The sequence below is a fragment of the Stegodyphus dumicola genome, chromosome 11, assembly GCF_044657685.1.
Source record: "Stegodyphus dumicola isolate Sdum_Otavi_A_Nest chromosome 11, ASM4465768v1".
In the NCBI taxonomy this organism is placed as follows: Eukaryota; Metazoa; Arthropoda; class Arachnida; order Araneae; family Eresidae; genus Stegodyphus; species Stegodyphus dumicola.
The window spans coordinates 85,705,300-85,726,242 of record NC_140778.1 but is presented as its reverse complement, the minus strand read 5'-3'; the positions used below and the strand labels follow the sequence as shown (position 1 = coordinate 85,726,242).

At 30.2% G+C, this 20,943-nt stretch overlaps 1 protein-coding gene across 1 annotated transcript in view; it reads right to left on the bottom strand.

Annotated features, from left to right (window-relative positions):
• Nucleotides 1–20,943, bottom strand: part of LOC118187697 (uncharacterized) — a 532,717-nt gene that overhangs the window by 24,714 nt on the left and 487,060 nt on the right. The window contains exons 5-8 of the mRNA XM_085826955.1: nt 13,470–13,603; nt 10,509–10,622; nt 7,345–7,526; nt 1,958–2,060 (exon numbers count right to left, since the gene is read on the bottom strand). Of these exons, the coding sequence (XP_085683081.1) occupies nt 1,958–2,060; nt 7,345–7,526; nt 10,509–10,622; nt 13,470–13,603 (533 nt within the window). The remainder of the gene's footprint in view (nt 1–1,957; nt 2,061–7,344; nt 7,527–10,508; nt 10,623–13,469; nt 13,604–20,943) is intronic.

Sequence of the window (20,943 nt, the reverse complement as noted above, 5' to 3'; positions counted from 1 at the left end):
ATAAATGCTTTGAAAATCGTTTAATTGCTACGATTCTTGCCAGGTATTGCTATGATTCTGGCCATTATGAATTTTAATTAATAATCTGATGAAGTGCAAATGCAATAAAGAGCAAAATTCTTTTTTGTCAGTTAAAGCCTACAGATCCTATTCAGAAAGTACCTTGAACAGTACTTTCCAACATTTTGTCTTCTGCAATAAGACTGTAATCATACCTCCAAGATTTTATGAAACCCTATCTCCTCTAGTATTCCCATAAGATATCTATCTTCCTATTATATAACTTTTTTTAATCAGTGGCATAGCTAGAGTGGGGCAAGGGGTTACATCTGTCCTTGGGCATAGCATGAAATCTTTTCCATTTTTGGCACACAGAAACGGCCGTAAAATCCTCTATTTTCCCCAGGTGCTGAAAACCCCAGCTACACCTCTGTTTTTAATACAATAAATTTAATAAACTACAATAAATAAGGTCAAAGCATACAATCAATAAGTAATCCTTATTTTTTCAAAGAATGATAATTTTGAAGTTGCTTTAAACAGATCTTCATCAAGAGGATCTGAAATTTCATTTTCTTACTTTCTTCATAGAGCAAGTAATGTTTAAGTGACTCTTGTAATTCATTTAGGTCAGTTATCATCCTTTTTACCCTTATTTTATTTTGCTCTTTATATTTTGTTCAGAATTTTCCCAATACTCGATCCCCAAAATATAACTTTGTGATAACAGAATCAGTTTTTCAGACATTTTGAAAAAAAAAAAATTAGGGGACTATCCTATAATTCCAAATTGAATTTATTTATTTTTGAAAAACTACAGAATAAATTGGCAAATCCTTGAAGTCATTCATCACAGTGAAATTTCAATCTTAACAGTAATAGATCATCTTTAAATTGATCTCGTCTTAGACACTAAATCGAGTTATCCATGATACTTTTAGTTTAGTGAAAAGATCTACTTTTTAGCCATTTATCCATTTTTATACAAACAATACTTTACATTTAACAAATTTAAAAGAGGAAAATCTAAATTGTGAAAGAAATCGAATAATATGACAAGTGTGCTGGGGCTAGTTTCTACTAATTACTTTACTTTCGTATACATTATGGTCAATAACAGTCATATCGAAAATCCTCTCAGTTCTTCCCTTTTATTTAATGACAAACTGAAACTCACAATATATTTTTTTGTCAGCATTTATCAAATAGAAAGTAGCAAAGTGTTAACTTTGCTACTTTCTTTCATTAATGGTTATTTTTCATTTATCCTTAGTGGTACATGTATCATATATTGAGTACAATTGTTCTAATAAGACACTGTTCGAAGAGGGAACTAAGTAAAAAAACTTTTAAAAGGAAGCAGTTAGGGGGGGGGGAAAAAAAGTGGAAAACTATGATACATTGTAGTGGGGAAATGATGAATAACCATCAATTTATTTTCATTGAGTCACCTGTGTGAGTTTATTTTGCTAGCTCAGATGCCACCGAACATGAAGTAGCAACTGCTGCATAGTGGGAGTTTTATACCACAATGACCATGAGTCTATGAAACATGTAATTTCTAATGTAGCACTATTCTGTCCAATGTGCGGGGGATGACTACTTATAATGGGAAATATCCAAAACAGAAAATCTCCCAAAAGAACTTGTAGTAATCTGTTGTAGCAACATCAATATGAATTAAGAAAGCATTCATTAATAGCCCATAGGAGGAAAGAAAAACACTAAATCAAGTCTGGTTCGCATTGTTTCTCATAGCACTATTTTCACCTTCCAATGGCACTATTTCACTTCCCATAGCCATTATATTGTCATGACATGATGCAGCAATCAAATATATAGCCATATTTCTGACTCATCTTACATTTTGCATATAAATCTTTCATAAGCAAAAACACAATTTTTTGAATTTGTGGTACAACTGTTTTGCTTAATTTAATAAATAAATTCATAATACCCTAAGTAATTCATTGAAAACGGGATTAAGAGTATTCTTTTTTGTTTTTGTTTTTCTTTTTCCACTCCTGGTCTTGTCAGGAAGTAGGTAACATTTAACATACCTATAAAGATGCAAAACATAACATGCATAAGTTACTTGAATCATAGTACAAAATGAATATATTTTATAGTGCATTAATTTAACTGTTACAATATCTTAATTCTTATTTTTATTTTTCAGTTAAGTTTATTTCCTTGAAATGCTTAAATATATTAAATAAGCAAGCAGCAGTTAAATATCCAAAATAATCTATTATTTTTAAAAAAAAGGGGGTACTTTTCCGTTTGGCCGGCGCAATTTCCCATTTCGCCGGCGCAAGCGATAAAGTTGCCGAAAATGGTAGAACTGATGCCAAAGCAAATATCTTCGCTGATAACCTTTCACGGCACTTTTTCAAAACAAGTCGCTGAGATTTATTATCAGATTTACCTTTTTTTTTCAATATTGGCATACAGTTACATAGAATTTTTTTAATTATAATATTGAAATAATTCTTGCATTTAAACTCGTATTCCATACTGAGATTTAACTTGAAATTAATGTAGATAATTCCTGAGAGAATCAGATTTTTGTAAGGCGTTTTGCCTAACATTGCTATTTGTGAAAATAATCATGAAATGAAATTATATTTCGGAGACGAAATTCAATGGCGTTGCAACCTTTCAACTTGCCGCAGTAAAAGAAGTATACGGAAAGGCACATGGTTTGAATCATCGAGATTGAGTTTCTTGAAGTGTTTAAGATTCATTTATGGTTGGAGTGAAGAATTAACTTCAGTTAAATGGTGTGAAAAGCAGTTGGAAATCAGTCACGGAAGAGTTGTGGATTGGAATAACTACATGCGAGAGGTTTGTGTGGATTCTTTACTTAAAAGTCAACAACGCAAAATAGGAGGCCCTGGTATGATCGTTGAAGTGGATGAAAGTATGTTCACGAAGTGCAAAAACAACGCAGGACGGATTTTACCACAACAGTGGATCTTTGGTGGAGTTTGTCGTGAAACAAACGAATGTTTCCTTGTGATGGTGCCAAACCGATCCATGAGTATTATATTAGAGGCAATAAATGAAAACATCGAAAAAGGAACTACAATATATTCCGATTCATGAAAATCATATTGCACTGAAAAACTGGAAGAGGAAAGTTTCGAACATTTCAAAGTGAACCATAAATACAATTTTGTAGATCCAGAAACTGGAACGCACACGCAAAAAATTGAAAGACTATGGGGAAGCGCAAAATGGCGGAATAAGAAATACAGAGGAACTGCTTGGCATCATCTGGAAAGTTACCTCTCCGAATTTATGTGGCGAAAAGACACAAAAGAACCATTTGAAAAAATTCTAAACGATATTAAAATATTTATGCCTCCAAAATAATAATAAAAGTTTAAAATTCTTAGAATTAACATTTCTTAACATTTTTTTATGTGTTTACTGTGTGTTGTTGCTAATAAGGTCTGCTTGGCGAGATTTGCGCTGGAGAAAGGGAAATGGCAAGGTTTGCGCCGGCAAAACGGAAAAGTACCAAAAAAAGATTATATTTAGTATCTAAATTTCACTATGGAAACAGGAGGTAACTAAGTCAAACAATGCAGAAATAATAGAAAATACAACTCTCTTAAATGTATTTTGCTACCTTCAGTAAGGATTTCAATAAATTTCAGCAACATAAAATATAAACAAGATAATAGTACTAAAGATTATTCACTTGTTTCTTCTCCTCATAAACTTTTGAAAATTCAACTTTACATTGTTAGAGCCATCTATTCTTACAGTCAGCAGTAAAGAACTACTCAACTCAAAAAGTTTAGCAAATGCTTAACTCAGAAATTCAAATATGTCTAGGTAAGTTAAATTAAAACTTGCTATTTACTAGCCTTTTTATTATTATTATTTTTATATTTTGATAGTTGCATATAATTTATTTTAGGTTTACATACATATTCATGTTGGGGAAGTTTCTCGCAGGCAAGAGTTTCTTAATTTGGTTTTCTAAAAAATTTAGTTTTCTACTCTTAATTGACTTTTAATGAATTTTAATTCTAGTGATTTACTTGCTATTTTTTCAAAATTCCACTGTTTAAATTTATTTTTTAGTAATTTACATTATTATGTTTTTCTTTTGGTTTTGAATTTTACCCTTGCCTATACGGATGATGAAACATGAATTGAGTAATTGAAGAGTTAGGTTAGGGGGCAAGTTTCCCTTGATAAGTCCGTTTCCTGCCTGCTCAACAATTATTGACTTATGCAATTTTTTGGAATAATTTTTTTCATGGTTTTAGACACGTGCAATTTATTTATATATGTTCTTTGAATTTAAATGATATTGTAAATTAGCAGCAATAATAATTATTTATTTTTATTTCTTTGCAATTTAAATTTCTTAATAAAATTTTAATTATATTTACTTTATACATATAGAGAATATTTGTTAAAATCAAATTTCATCCCTTGCAGCAATGGTGCAAGAGAATTATTTACATTTAATTTAACTTTACTATTTTATTGTGAAACTAAGTATCCATATACTAAGTATCCATATATGTGTGTCTATATATAAATGAATAAATGCATAAGATATATACAATGATTATTTAATTCTGTGTTATTTATCTTTTGCTATAACTGATATATTTATCTCTTGAAATATATATGTGTGTGTTATATGTGAATGTATATAAATGGAAAAAATATGATTTTAAGTTTCTGCACATTAAAAATTGCATTAGTATTATTATTCTTTGTATATAAAGAATACAGAAAAATTTGATTTCTGATATTTATCAATACAATCTAAAAACAAAATCAAGCCTTTTTAGCAAAATCCCCATAAAGAAACAAAATTAATGTTCATTATATTCTCAGTTTTGAACCTCCCCTAAGAGACACTACAATTTAGTGAGCATTTAACTAAAGTGAAGTGTCTCTTAAAGGATTAAATAGACTTGATGCAGGAACTCTTAGAAGGCATTAATGGAGCTTTTCAATCCCCACATTTTTAAAATAAAGCATCTTCTGATAACACAGACTCTTGATAAAGGATAGGGAAAAGTGCTGACTAACGTTTTTAAAGGTATCCCATTTTTAGACAAAAGAACAGCAAGATAGAATGAATACATCCTGAAAAAGAAAATGAAGCCTCTCTTTTAACAGCACATTTAATGTGGAAAGAACTTTCTTTACAGGATGAGTGTACAGTTAGTTAGAAATTCTAGAAAATTTCAGACATCCATTTTGCAAGCTGATATGCAAAATTGCTATGCAAATGTCAATTCTCAAAATTTATACAAAGATTTTCTTTGAATTTAAAATAAATTAATTTCAAAAATATTAATTGTAATTATATGGAATTATTAATGATACTTGTCTTATGGTATTCTTATTCAAATAGTTTTAAATCTCCTGCAGGTAAGATAAACTAACAGTTATATCAGTTATATCTATAACCTATATCAGACATCATACTTCTCTTTACTCCCCTGTAACAGTCAGAAACCTTCATTCTCACACATTCGCTAATGAGACATTCAATTATATTAGAGACTACTGCTAATGTTTAATATTAGATTTATCATGACATCCAAGTCCTGAATGTCTAAGAATATATCCTATTTTAATTTTCATTTCCTTAGTGAGAACTTATAATCTCAGAATCTAGAAGCTTATAAGATATTTGAATTAAAATTTTCAAACTGATAACATAATTAAATATTTGCACTGATCTCATATTTACTTACAGCACCTTTTGGAATTTACAGGAAACAAACCTGAAAAAACTTTTATCAAATTTGTGGACATGGGAAACCATGTGAACATAAGATTAATTTTGGAAATGTCCACAATGTAACATTATTCCCACTGTAATGACGTACGAATATTTATATATATAGTTGACTATCCATTAATGGACACTCCCAATTCACAAACAATTCTTATAACCCAATACATTTTTGAAGTGGAAGAGCAATGTACTCTCAGTTAGTCATTACTCCCTTATAATGGACAAAAGCATTCACCCCATTAGTATATAATAAAGACAGATTTGATTGTACTGAATTTTCTTAGATACAGTCAACACCTGATTTACATAAAATGAATTTATTAAATCATGTTTACAAAAGGGGGGAAGAGAGAGGGAGAAAGGAGACAGGAAAAAGTTAAGTTTAATTTATTGCAGAACTAAGAGAAAAATCCTATCACAAGCCATCAGCACTTTGAAAATATCATTGTTTAATACATTAAGCACCATTTGTATCCAAATACATACAATATATATTTTGTCCACATTGACTTTTTCACCTTATGTATTCAGATGAATACAAATGAATTATGGACTAAAAACAGATATAAATATATTATTATATATTACAAATACTATATTACATTACAGAACATTTATTTTATCTTAAACAAAAACTATAGCAGTCAAAAACAACATTTTTTTAATGTAGTGCCACTCAGTGTGTTAATGCCATTTATAATCTAGCTTCTTCATTTTTAATGATAATTTTTTCGATATTCTTCTGTTATATCAGGACCAGATTTAGAAATCTATGTATGTTTGCAGGTATATGTTTATATGCATATACTTATCATGCATGTGTATACACACATATATGCACATATGAATACATACATGCATTTCTGAATCTAGTCCCAATAACAGAAGAGTAACTTTTTTATGTTATTTACAGTACTTTTTTTTTTTTTTTTGTGTGTGTTGAATAGTGCTTTATTTGTGTAACCAAATAAATTTATTTGTAAATGTTATTTTTAGGTGAATTATAATATTTTTTTTTCTTTCTTATGTCTTTTTTTAAAATGTTCTTGGATTAACTGTGATTTTAATTAACCACAAACATTTTACCAAATATTATCCCAATAAAATAGAAGTTCACTGTAATTATATTACATAAATAGAAATCAATCATCTGGTCAATAAGATTGTTTTGTCATTTTGTATATAATAGCTTATAATTTAATATATGTTGCTTTCTTACTTTCTGTAATGATGAAAATATCTTAATGAATGATTTGGTTTGCTTTATGTGATTACGGCACAGCCTCGCGAGCTATGTCATAAAAAACTATGTCGAAAAGATGTGATAAAAATATTTCCTTGTTACTAATCTAAATTCTAAAAATACCTTCTCGAACTGGAATCTCTTTCCAGAATTAAAATAAGAATAAGAAAGGAAAAGGGAAAATAGGAGGAAGAGAGAAATTAGAATAAAATAAATCCTATAAAGAGAGAAGTAGCTAACTTTAAGTTCTTTCAAGTGAAAAATATTTCAGTTTAAATATACAGACATTGTAAAATATAAATGAATTTCCACTTACGGATCAGACTTATTACGTCGAATGTCAACAGCTGCTAGATTTCGACACTGCTTAACAAATACTTCCATCATTTGTGATTTCTGATTGTAATTCAGCCCGAAAAGAACATCTCCACTGACAGTGACATAACCATAGTGACAACCCGCAGCACTGTAAACACTTGTCATGCTGGCACTATGGGACTAAAAAGAGAAATAATTAAAAAATGTCAGTTATATTTTTTTTTCTTTCAGAACCCTATGCAAAACATTTTTATTTTTACAAAATCACATTAAAAACAATATACAACAAAACAAGAAAACTCTATGATGTACAATACCTACAGTTTGAGGAGAATTATGAAAACTTCATTATCATACTATAGATTCCAAAAAAAAAAAGTAATAATAACTGGTAGAGGAGAATGTCTTACAAAGATATCTTTGCAGTTAACAGCACATAAGTTCATCAAAAATGAAACAAGATCTTTATAATGAGAAATAGTTAGTTATTTCTCTCTATATATATATTATCTATATATTGATTATGAAGTGAAAAGTCGGAACATAATTTAAAATAAATTTAGTTCCAAAATAATTTTAAAGGTCATCCTATTTCTCTCTCTGGAAAATGGTTATAAAAACCGAGAAAACGTGAAAAAAGGTCATACATAAAACAAGAATTGTTTAAAGATAATTAAATAACTTGAATCTATGAAACACAAATTGCAATATATACGTCATGGCATTTTTAAAGAAACAAAGTGGAAAGATATTAGCAATGTAGAAGATAGCAGAAGAATAACATAATTAGCTCGCCAGAAGTATTTATACCAAAGTAGGTGCAATTCTAGAGACAAGCTATGATCGGTTAATATTAGTTTTTGTTGCCCTTTTCATGTACTGTTACATAACATTGAAAGACCTCGAATTTAGGAGAACGGATGAATTTAGGGGAAGAGCACCAAATCTAGAATCATTAATTTTGAGGTTGCCAGTTATTTTTTTAAAGCAGCTATTGTATTTCATTATATCTTACATATATACACACACATAAGATGTGAAATTAGACAGATTAAATAAACTGGACTTAATTAGACAGCCCAACAAGAAGACAGCCCAACAAGAGATGAAATATTTTGTTACATTTTTTCAATAAAAACAATTTCATATGGTTATTTTTTATTACAAAAAACACAATTCATCCTTTAATCCATTTAAATAAAAGAAAAAAAGAGGAAAAAGATATATATTATTGCAAATTTTACCACTGCATTTTTTAATAATAATTAGATTTTAATTTTAGTACAAACGATAATACTCATATAGAGTAAGAAAACTGTGGAGAAAAATTTTGAGATGATATAAGAAAAGTACAAACATTACATAAAAAACATTCATTAACTATGCAATGTTTAATAAATAACTATTCTTCAAAAGAAAGCAATATTTGATTTGGAAATAACAATATAATCAAAGAAATTATGACAATGTGCCCCCTGAAAAGAATCAGAATAGTATTAGATGCATTTTTAAATGGGTCACTCTACAACAAAGTGGCATTACTTTGATAGAGATAGGCCATTTTTAGATTATCTTCTTAATGGGGGGAATTAGAAGCTCTGTCCATGAGATATTCTTAATAAAATATGCAACTTTTGATTTCAGCAGTAAATAACAGTAGTTCAAAAGATAATGAAATTTGATAGATACATGCGAGACTATCATAGCTTCTCTGAAATGATTTGTAGCAATGGCTCTATTATGATAAAGGGCATTAAGTATTTTCCCACTGATGAGGAGAGTTGGGTGCAATCCCCACCAAACTTCTGCAGACCATTCCAGAAGTTCAAAGGAATAGATTACTTATTTATTTGGTAGGACATCCACAGCTCACTCTTTATTTAAAAAGGTAATTAACAGGTGAACGTTTTGAATATAGCATATAAAGAACTTGGATAAATATGAGTTCAAACTTCAGATGAGCTGACAAACAAATTCATTAAATCAAGCACTAATCATTAAGATTAAAAATAAACAGCATTTAAAACAGCACCAAAACTGTCACTTTATGAACTCAGCTCCACATTAATCCTGAAAAAGTGTGAATCAAAATCATGTCATAGCCTTTCATTACACTATTGTGACATTGATATCATCAAACTCATAACTTTGAAAATATTTTACTACTTACTGTTCAAAACAAAACAAACCCCATATTTTATTCATGCCCCCCCCAAATTCACAAGAAAAACAGAGAAATAACCTTTAACTTATAGCTTTTTTTAGTGATGCCTTTTTCTTTTCTTTTTCTAAGCCCAAAGCGGTGTTAGCCTAGAAAGGCTATTAGTCTCAAAACGGCATTTTGCGACAAATCACAATAAATGGCTTTCAAATTGTCACACTTGTCAAGTTGTTGTAACCCAATATTATCGTCCTGTATTATGTTTAAAGAAATTAAATAATGAAGAATCTGCATGAATGTACGTATGTTTCTCGCATTGTAAAAATATATATATATACCTACAGCCACCAAATTTTGAATAACGTAGTCCTCTACATGAACATGGACACCTGGAAGCCTGAATCTTGAATCTGTTTTATTATCTATTTTTTAACAAATTTTTGATTCAGAAACTCAATTACTTCAAAGTGAGCAGTGGCTGTGCGGAACAAAATATTTTTATTTTCAGTGTATGAGATTGTCTATTAGAAATTCTAAAGATATGCTGTTTTTTAATTATGTTTAGTCCAAATGCTCTTGAAATGTATATGTATGTGTAAATGAAGAAAACACCCCTCTGGTCGTAGAAGGACTGACACAGGAAGGGAAAGTATATAGTCTGAATACTACTAATATTTGAGATTTTAAGTGAAAAATGCTGATGATGGCTTATCTTGTGCACAGGAAAGTTGCTGTTACTTGCAAAGAGGTATTCATATTGTCTGACACGATGTGCACAGAGAAAACTTCAGAAACACTGCTGTTGTTGCTGCGACTTACCTCATTTGTCTGACAGTAAAATTAGGACGAGTCCATGAATTTTATTATGCAAATTAATTCATTTCACAATTTAATTGTAGGAATAAATATTGCATTTATATATTTTAAGACACATTTATATATTTTAATGAATGAAAAATGCTGCATAAAGATAAAAATTAATTAAAAAATTATATACTTACACCAAGTGAAAGTACACTTTGGCTGCATGTGTAAGCTCTGGCTTCACTTTCATCATCTAGTGTAAGAGAACTGTCTCGATCAGTTTCTGGATACAATCCCAAGGCAGAGTATGACTGGAAAGAAGGATTTTTTAGTTGAAAATCAAGAGGAAATTAAAAAACAGAATGTTCCCAAATACATTTTTAACATTTAAACATTGCAATATTCAAATGTTAAGATAACATATACATTTGTAAAATATCCATGATTTTTAATTGACAATTTCAATGCAAATTGCCAGCTACAAACATTACATGAGTCAATGCGTTTCTACATTCAATAAACTTCTTTTTTTTCCAGAGAAGGTTGATGATGGAAGGTTATATGAAGAAATGAAATGTTATATAAATATGAAGGTTTTTCTTTAAGGGAAAAACACATATAAAAATAACATAACTGCCTTTAATTACCAGCAAATGCTTTGAGTTGTTTTATTTTATTCCATTATTTGAGTTGTTTTATTTAAATAATTGTATCAGATTTTTAAAATTATTTTTAAACCTCTGAACCTTCTTTTCCCTTCCTACTGTGTATTTAAATAGAGTTTACATTCTATATCATCACAAAAAGTACATAAATACATATTATTAACAGTTATTGTTTTTCGGTCACTTGCCATCTGACAAAATATTGATCTCACTGCCTTTTTCCCACCTCCCAAAGTAAATTTTCTCTACTTCTGTCTCTGGTATCTGCTATATTAAGGATGTCCATTACTGTAAAACACCTCAAGCATTGCTTTAAGTTACACATATCCATACTGACATTTCTCATGAAATAAGCTCAATTCACACAAAACTGTAGTCCATATGCTCTTTTCGCACTATATAATAATTTCCATGTTGCAATTTTTCCTTCCAATTGTGTTCTTGCATATACTGCATTATACTTAAAATGAAAGAAAACTTCATTACATACAAAACTCTACCTCACAGTACTAATGTTAAGAGCAATTCTGAAATTTTATAAACCAAATACATTTTTTACAATATTTTTACTAACTGAGCTAGTGCACTTAGACACACTGTAAGTATATAGTGTGTCTCAGTTTCCTAAACTGACAATCTTTCAGCAAGATGAGGCTTTCCGGTAGATTAATGTTATCTTAAATGACCATTTTATTACAAGATAGCCTACGAAAGGAAGCATTTTTTACTGTCCTTAAATTATCAAATCTAACTCCACCTAACCTTCTGTCTGAGAAGTTAGTTAATGACCACGTATCAGCTACACCAAAGTCGCCCAGATGGTATAGTGGTTAGGGGAGCCTACTACAGTACCAAAGGGTCTCGGTCAAATCCTTGAGATGACATGGATCTTTGTAAATGTACAGTGTCGGTGCGGCATGGTGGCACTCTAAATATGTGGCAAGCCAAAAGTCCTCTCCTGTGGATTGGTGAAAGGGGAGAGCGGTGGAGACCCTCGAATCCCCCTGCCCCCGGGTGCTTTCCCTCAAAATTGAGGGTGGAAAATTAGAAGTCCAACCTCTCTTGGGAGTAGGCTCTGGCAACCACTGTCCCATATACAGGGTTCGTACACAATTTTGCACATGGAAATTAAGGACATTTAAGGACCATTAATGGAAAAAATTAAGGACCTATGAGCAAATGGGAACTGAATAAATTCAATTAAAAATATTATCTATGCCTGAACTTTGCTTTTGCAATACCATCCTAAAAATAAAATAGATCCTCAAGTAGGATGCATTATTAATAAACGTAACTTAATTAACATGATTATTAATAAGTCTGAGAATAAAATAAACTTTGTGAAATTTATCAAGTAGCATTAAATATTTTATACTTATAATGATTGGACATATTTGAAATAAGATAAGTGACATTTTATTTAGGCTTTACTAACAGTTAGCTTTATGTTGATTTTTTTTTTTTTTTTTTCCCTAATGTCTCATTTTGTAACATACTTGCGAGTCTAGAAGTTAAGTAAATAGTAAGTAGATTTTATGTCAAGCAGCATAGGTTAAAATGAGAAGTAAAATCATAATCAGCATGATTTAAACAAAAGACTGACTGTTGTCACCGCTCCTGCTTGCTTAGAGAGAGACCTGCTGATCAGAAGAAATCTGAAAGGCTACTTTCTAATGCATGGGCTGAGGTAAAGCACTAGTTAAATCTTGCCCAAGCCACTGGTAAAAGGAAGCATATTAGACATGTAGAGCAGTGGCTTTCAAATTGAGGATTAAGTGATCATTCTTGGCAAGTTAAACAATGTCTTGAAGTATTCTTTATGTTGTTATATAATTATTGATATTTACTTGTAATTATTAAATAATTCTTAACAATTATGGATACATTTATTATTATTTCATTAGATGATTCACCATGCCTTATTTTCTAATGAAAATTGTTCTTTCTGTCTCCCTTCCAGACCAACTACATGAATACAGATTACAAAACTAGTCTGTGAAAACCTGATGGACATTTTTTTTATACCAAAAAGAATACACATAATTAGCAAACTGAGGTAAATTTAAAACACAAAATAATTCCTTTTATTAAATGTATGAATGGAATATTTGATCATAAATTTCATCAAAATATTAAATATAATTCATTAACAAAATTATATTTATTAAACAACACAACCTAGTATAATTTTGGAAATATTCAAAATATGAATTTATGCCTGTAGCAAAAATTTATTTTTCTTATCACTCTCTCTCTATCCATAGTACAGCCTCCATTTTAAACAGGCAAGAGAAGGGATGAGAGAGATATTGCCATTACAAACTTGCTTGGTCATAACATTGTAAAAATTTCGATATGCAGAGTAAAAAATATAAATCTGTAGTCACATTCATAAGAAATTAAGCAAATTTTAGAATGCTACACTTTTTCTCTGCTTCTGGATTCAAAAATTCTAATTTTATACATAAATAATAATAAAGATAAATATCTTACATCACCAGGCTTGGGAAAGTTTAACTGTGGCATAGAAACAGCACCAAATAAGCTTTCATTATCGACTGAAGATGACCTTGCATATTTTTTAAGATATTTTGCAGGAATAGTAGATTCAGAGTTCTGATCATTACCTATAAAGAAAACATAAGTTATATTTTCATGATGCTTGTAGCTTGTATATTATAACTAATAAAATAATAAAAGTTTTAGAAACATACTAGTATCAATTTAAATATCACACTGAAAACCATATCATAAAAATTTTTTTATTACTTTTTTTTTCTTTCTTTTTTCTTTTTTTTTTTCAAACATCCATCCCCCCCCCTTTTTTTTTTTTTTTTTTTTGGCTACGTTAGCTGGAGATGGTTTTCTTTTTATTTCACTACCAATTTCATGCCAACTAAACTCTGCACATATGCAGAGTCAGTGTTTTGGTGACTTTTAGTTTGTGAACAATTCTTGGTATACCGTTTTGCTTGTCTACTGTTGATTTTTGCTACATTTTGCATCATGTTTTTACTAGATTGCCTAAGAAATAGGCAACAGTAATCCATTCTTTTAGATATATGATATATTGCCAACAAATTGCATGTTCTAATTTTCTCTAACAATGAAACTATACATGATGGAGGATGTGCAATGGAAATGTAATGTTAAGAACTGCCAATTAGTGTTAGAGTAAACTGGGAAATGGTTCAAGATAAGACAATTTGCCATCTTATTCAGAAAAGTTCATATAGAATTATAGACAAGCTGCAGAGAATAAGAATGTATTTGATATGATTTTGAATGCAGCTGCCAAACAATACCCAATAGAAATATAAAAAGCTGTTTAATTGATTTATTAATATAGAAAATAGAGTGTGCGGCAGAAAAATGTATACACACTTTTAACTTTCATAAAAAAATTAAATTTCTGCCTGCAAAGTTAAATTTCTAGGAATAAGTAATGTTATGTTTCCTCAATATGTGACAACAGAGCCGTTGGTCTAGCTGCACAACCCAGTTAGTAGCAAGAGAGTAATATTGACATGGAGAATATATGCTTGAACTTTAAAAAGCAAAAGCAGGTTAAGTAGTGTTGGAAATTTGAGAATGTTGCTGCAGTTCAGAGACATTGGAGATTTGAGTATGGGACTGAGCCACCTTCAAATTCCATATCTACGAGAAAAATTCAAGGTTCGTGAAACAGTGTGTGATGTGTAGAAAGGCCAATCAAGTCAACCTCGCGTGGCTACATGTTTTGAATCCTCAGTTCCAATGCTAAAAGTGTTTTAATGTTCATCACAAAAATCTTCAAGGCAAGGGTCACATGAAAATGGTGTTAAGCGCTAGTGGTGACTGATAATGTACCAGGCCAGTGGATAGGACATAGGGCACTAATGGAGTTTCCTGCATGCTCTCCAGACCTTCCTTCCTGCTAAATTTTTTTATGGGGCACAGTAAAAGATGAAGTCGTAAACCCCGTAACCTTGGCAAACTTTGGAGTGAAATTCAAGCGGTATGGAGAGAAATTCCACTGGACGCTTTGGTGCAAGGAACGGAATCAGTCATGACTCAGAAATGTATCAATGCTGAATGCTAACATTTACTTTAAACATCATCTGGAACATTCAGTTTGACAAGAACATTACACTAATTTCACAAATTGGACCATAGCCCTACTTTTCCCAGAAATTCAACCTTGTAAGTTGGAAAATAAATTTTCTATGACAGTTCAAAGTGTGTACATATTTTTTGATGCAACCTGTATATTTCATCATATAAAATTGTCACTCAACTACTACCACTATACTGATACATACTGGAGCACTAGAACTCATTTAAATTAATTATAACTCATATAATGCACTACTACTTTCAGAAATTTCACACATTAACAAGTTATGGTTTAAACTTTTAATACTAAGTGATAATTATGAATTTTCTCCTCCTCTCTCCCCAAAAAAGAATAAAATTTGCCAAGATCAAAAGCCCATTTTTCAACAGAAAGCAAATTAGGGGCGGAAAACGGTTTTTAACAAATGATTAGAGAAGATTAACAAATAATACAGTCAAAAGTCGTTAATCCGGACCTCAAAGCTACAAACTTTCTGCGCATTCGTCAACGCATAATGTGTCACGGCGCGCAATGTACTGGAAGTTGATTTGTCAGCACTATCCTTATCTTCAGGGCAGATGTTTTTATTTTATTTGGCTTATAATTCCTTACTAAATGTAGTACTTGATCTCGATGTACTCCCTCTTTGATATGATTTAAATCAAATTCCTCGTCATTACAATTCGCTTCCAATAGTGAAGAAAGTGACACAGACGTTATTGAAAATGAAAAAATTTCGATTGACAAATTAGTCGGTATTCTCGACACAGCAATTATAGTACTTGAACAGAGGAACTTTGTTACTGAAGAAATTATGTCTGTTTATAGAATTAAAGAGAAAGTATTATCACATAAATCGAAGCAACTTAAACAACTTACATTGAAAGAAATGTTTAATAAAGTAAACAAATAAATATTAAGCTTTTTTTTTTTGTAAATTTTGTTACCCTTTAGATCATAATTGCTCTATATTTCATAAATTACGGTTTCATATTTTTAATTTTATAATTTCTGCATGCCATCTTACCAGATTTAAACTGATGATCTATAATCCGGAAAAATCGATAATCCGGAATCGCCGAAGTCTCGACGAGTCTGGATTCTGTACTCACAATTTCTTTCATATATATATATATATATATATATAAACTAAATAAATAAATAAGAGGGATGTAGCAAGAATTTTAATTAAATACACATCTATCTAGAAGGAAAATTATTAAAATAATATAATAATTAAAAAGAATTAGTGGAAAAATGATCAAAAGCATAATGAAAATTTATAGGTGAGTAATAAAATACACAGCTATCAATAATATCAATTTCCAAAACACTGTATATTCCAGTCAGTCTTAAAAGATGAAAGAATAATTTTTAAGTAAAAAGAGGTAATTTACCCAGTGGGTAAAATAAATTCATATTTATAATTTGAAGAAGTATAAAATATGAATATATCTTTCATACAACCTATAAAACTGAATGTAATTTTGTACAGAATTAAAATATTTAATATATGTTATACTCTTTGCATCAGTTCTATGTCATAAATATTCTACATCTCATATTCTTCCCTTTTAATGTATAATTTTCAGATACTAGTCTAAAAATCACAAATGAAAAATGAAGTTTTATAATACTTAATTCAAATTTTCGGGGGAAAAATATTAACATTTAGTGCTGAAGCAATATGGGATTATATTTATGCGCTTACTCTGAGTTTCATTTAAGTTTGGAGATGAATTCAAGATTTGTATAACATTTATCAATTACCATGGAAACAATTTTAAATGCAGCCTTTTTCAATATATAACATGGAAACCTTTATATGCAAAGGTTTTAAAGACTCTTCTTAAAAACACAACTTAAAAAATTACCATAATAATAGTGTCATATCATTTTTCTTAATCTACTTTTTTTTAAGGTATCATCATTGACATTTTGTATGCGTGTAATAACAGTTCTTCAACAGGCTACTGCTTAAAAAAATATCAATAAATAAATAAAAATCTGAAGGGTTTCAGATTTTAAATTACGTTCAAAGGAGTGTTTTTTTTTAAAAACATTTTGTCTGTTACCTTTATTTATTAAATATCATGTTCTTTGCCCTTAAACCATAAAATTCAGTTCAAGAGCAATATTGCAAAATAAGTTTTATATTGAGCATATCTTTAGAATTTCCGATACGCAGTCTCGCACGCTGGAGATAAAAATGTTTTTTTCTGTACAATGTTGCCATTGCTCACTTTGAAATCCTTGAGTTTGTTAATCAAAAATTCATTAAAGGTTTAAAAAATATGAAATCGATAATAAAACAAATTCCAAATTTGGGCTTCCACATGCCCATATTCGCAGTAGGATTATGCCATTCAAAATTCGATGGCTCTATGTACAGTTGTTTTATCACAATGCGAGAAATATGATATATTTATGCCGATTTTCCATTGTTTAATTTCTTCAAATATAGTGCAGGACTCGAACATTTGGTGGCAACAGTTTGAAAAGTGAAACGGACAGTGAACCAACACAAAATCACATAAAAAAATTTGTCCTTCAGGAACAAAGCCCCTTTGGACTAAAAAAGAAATTGCTCTCATTTTATCTTTCATGTACTGACTACAAAATAAACAGAAGATCAAAGTTCTGTATGATGGTATTTGGTCTAAATGGTAGATATTAAATACGATCTTTTCTGATTGAAGATGAAACTTGGTGCTTTTCTTTTGATTCTATGACAAAATTTCAGTCATCTGCTTGGGGTGCATAAAGTTCATCTTCAGACAAACTTTGGCTTCAGAAATCTCAAGCAAGGATAATGTTAGCCACATTTGTTTCATCAGAAAGGGCAAATTTTAAAGTAATTTACTCCTAAAAGATAAGACAAAAAATTCTATATTTTATATAAAGAAATAAAGATTTCTGAAATTAACAAAATGTGTTAGACCCAAAATGCTCAGTTAAATAATTGATTTCTGCTGCACTACAATATGCCATTACACAATTCCATTCCCATCATGCAGTTTCTATCAAAGAACGGAGCTTCAATTTGCAGCCACCCATTTACTCAATAGATTTAGCATCTGCACACTACTTCTCTTCCCTACAATCTCACTTTCACTCAGTGATGAAAAGATTCTGAAAACTGCAACCAAAGACTTGGATCCCAGAAAGGATACAGTTTTACAAATAACAAGTTCTACGAAGAAATTAAGCTAATGTATGAATCAGCCAAGTGATGTATAAACTTACAAGGACTGTATATTGAAGACTAAGAAATAAGAAAGTAGTTTTCTTCAACTTATGATTTAACTCATAAAACTTTGTACATACACTGTGTATACATCCAAACTTTAAAGAATTTTGGAAAGCAAAATAATACAGTACAAAGTCCGTAATCTGGACGTCCATTATCCAGAATGATCTGTAATTCGGACCTCAAAGCCACAAACTTTCTTTTTTTGCATGTTTTACGCATGCGCGTAACGCATACAACTTACATTGAAAGAAATGTTTAATAAAGTAAACAAATAAATATTAAGCTTTTTTTTTTTTTTTTTTTTGTAAATTCTGATACCCTTTAGATCATAATTGCTCCTTATTTCATAAATTACGGTTTCATATTTTTAACTGTATAATTTCTGCATGCCATCTTACCAGATTTAAATTGATGATCTATAATCCGGAAAAACCCTAATGTGAAATCTCTGAAGCCCCGATGAGTACGGATTACAGACTCTGTACAGTACTGTATTTCTTCAATTCTAAAACATTGTTGATTTTATGGTATGCCCAGTAATTTTTACAGTTTTAACAGAAAGGATACTTTGAGCCAGTATAACATAAACAAAAGAAAGCACTAAAATATATTTAGCACATATTTTTATTAATTAATTTCTTTTTATGAACAACAGTATTTCTATTTAAATTAATAATCCTGAAATTTTTTATTTAAAAGTAATTAGTAACTTAGAAAAACTTGCAACCCTATGCCATTTATACCAAAGTTTACATTTGGAGAAAAGTGAGTTTTACACTCAAAAAAATATAGCTGGTATTGTCTGCATTAATCGTTAAGTCTACAATGTCCATATGCTCGCTACATTTTAAAAATGTGGTACTGAGTTTTTTACAGTACACTTGAACTTTGAATCACAACCTGCCTGAACAAACCAAAAAAAAAAAAAAAAAAACTCCAATAACAAATGATATCTCAAGTTACAAGCATTGAAGTCGACAACAAATGATTTTTAAAACTGTTTTGAGGTAATCTCTGACACAGGATTAAAAACTCGGGGAGATTTTAAAACATCATTTTAATATATTTTGTTTCTTAACACTCATTAACAAACTTTGACAGCAAGTGGCTTATAGCACCATAAATTCAGATGAGAGGAAATCATGGCCAAATTGTATTGCAGGTACACATTTACATGGCTTTACAAAAGTTTTTTTTTTTTTTTTTGTTTGTGTGTTTGTTATTTATGATATTGTATCTCTAGGTAAAATTATGGATTTGGAAATTAACTCTGAAAATGTGAGTCTCCCATGGTAGAGGATGAACCTAGCTCTCTGACTGCCAACAGTAGGACAAAAGGGGATAAGATAAGATGCAAAGTTTCATGTAATTTCATGTTTCATCCTGATACAGTAGAAGCAAAGGGTATAGTGCAGAACTGCCCACTTATATGGCACATATTGATGTGTACATGGACAAAGTCAAGGGAATGCACAATGCCAAGTTTCTGCAATCCTCTGATGTTTTTTAATAGATCGATGTGTACATGGATTGCAATTTTTTGACATGTTATTTCAAGTTGATGCAGAATCCCTCACTTATATGCCACATATAGATGTGTACATGGACAAAGTCAAGAGAGTGTGCAATGCCAAGTTTGTACAATTCTCTGATTTTTTTTTTTTTTTTTTTTTTTTTTTTTTAAATGTGAAAATCGGTTGATGTGTACATGGATACTGAGTCTGTGCAATTCTTTGACTTGTTATTTTCCAGTTGGCGATTTTGCGAAACCTGCGAAGCAGTGGATGATTTTGCACTTTCCCTAAAGCAAATTAAAGCAAAACATTTTCAGTTTCTTTAATTTGCTTTGGAGAAAGTGCAGAAAGTGAGACAATGTCATGAAAAGGAAAAGCAGTATCAGTTTCTAAAGTGAGACAATGCCATGTCATCAGAAACATTTTAAAATCTTATATGCCTTATTTTCAAAAAGCTTAAAGAGAGACCCATGTAATAGCCTTGATGTGCTCAATGAAGAACAATGGAAAGACGCTATAATTCTTACAGGAAAATCATAAAAGAAAGTTTAAAAGTAATGTTTTCATTTATAAATTTTAGATTTGTTTTTACACATTTCTTACTCCTTTATCAAAAATAAATTCAGCAATAATCTGAAACAGTATTAATATGTACAACTATAATATATGCAAGTTGTTAATAGGGTTCTACTATATACAGTACAAAGTCTGAAATCCAGACTTTGGCGATTCCGGATATTAGATCATTAGTTTAAATCTAGTAAGATGGCATGTAAACTTATAAAATTAAAAATATGAAATTATGATTTATGAAATAATGAAGTATTTATGATCTAAAGGGTATAACTGCTGCGTCGAAAATTCCGACTAACTTGTCAATCAAAATTTTTTCATTTTCAGTAACTTCTCTGTCCTTTTCTTCACTATCGGTAGTGGTATTTTCTGGATCTAGAACCATACAACAGATTTTGCCATTCATTAATTGATTGATTATTGAAAAGCATTTTCACCACAAACTTCTTTTATATCATCTTCATTTTTTTACTGCTTCTCCACATTTCTTTACAAAATCCATTAATTGTAAAATTTCACCTTTGTTTTGCG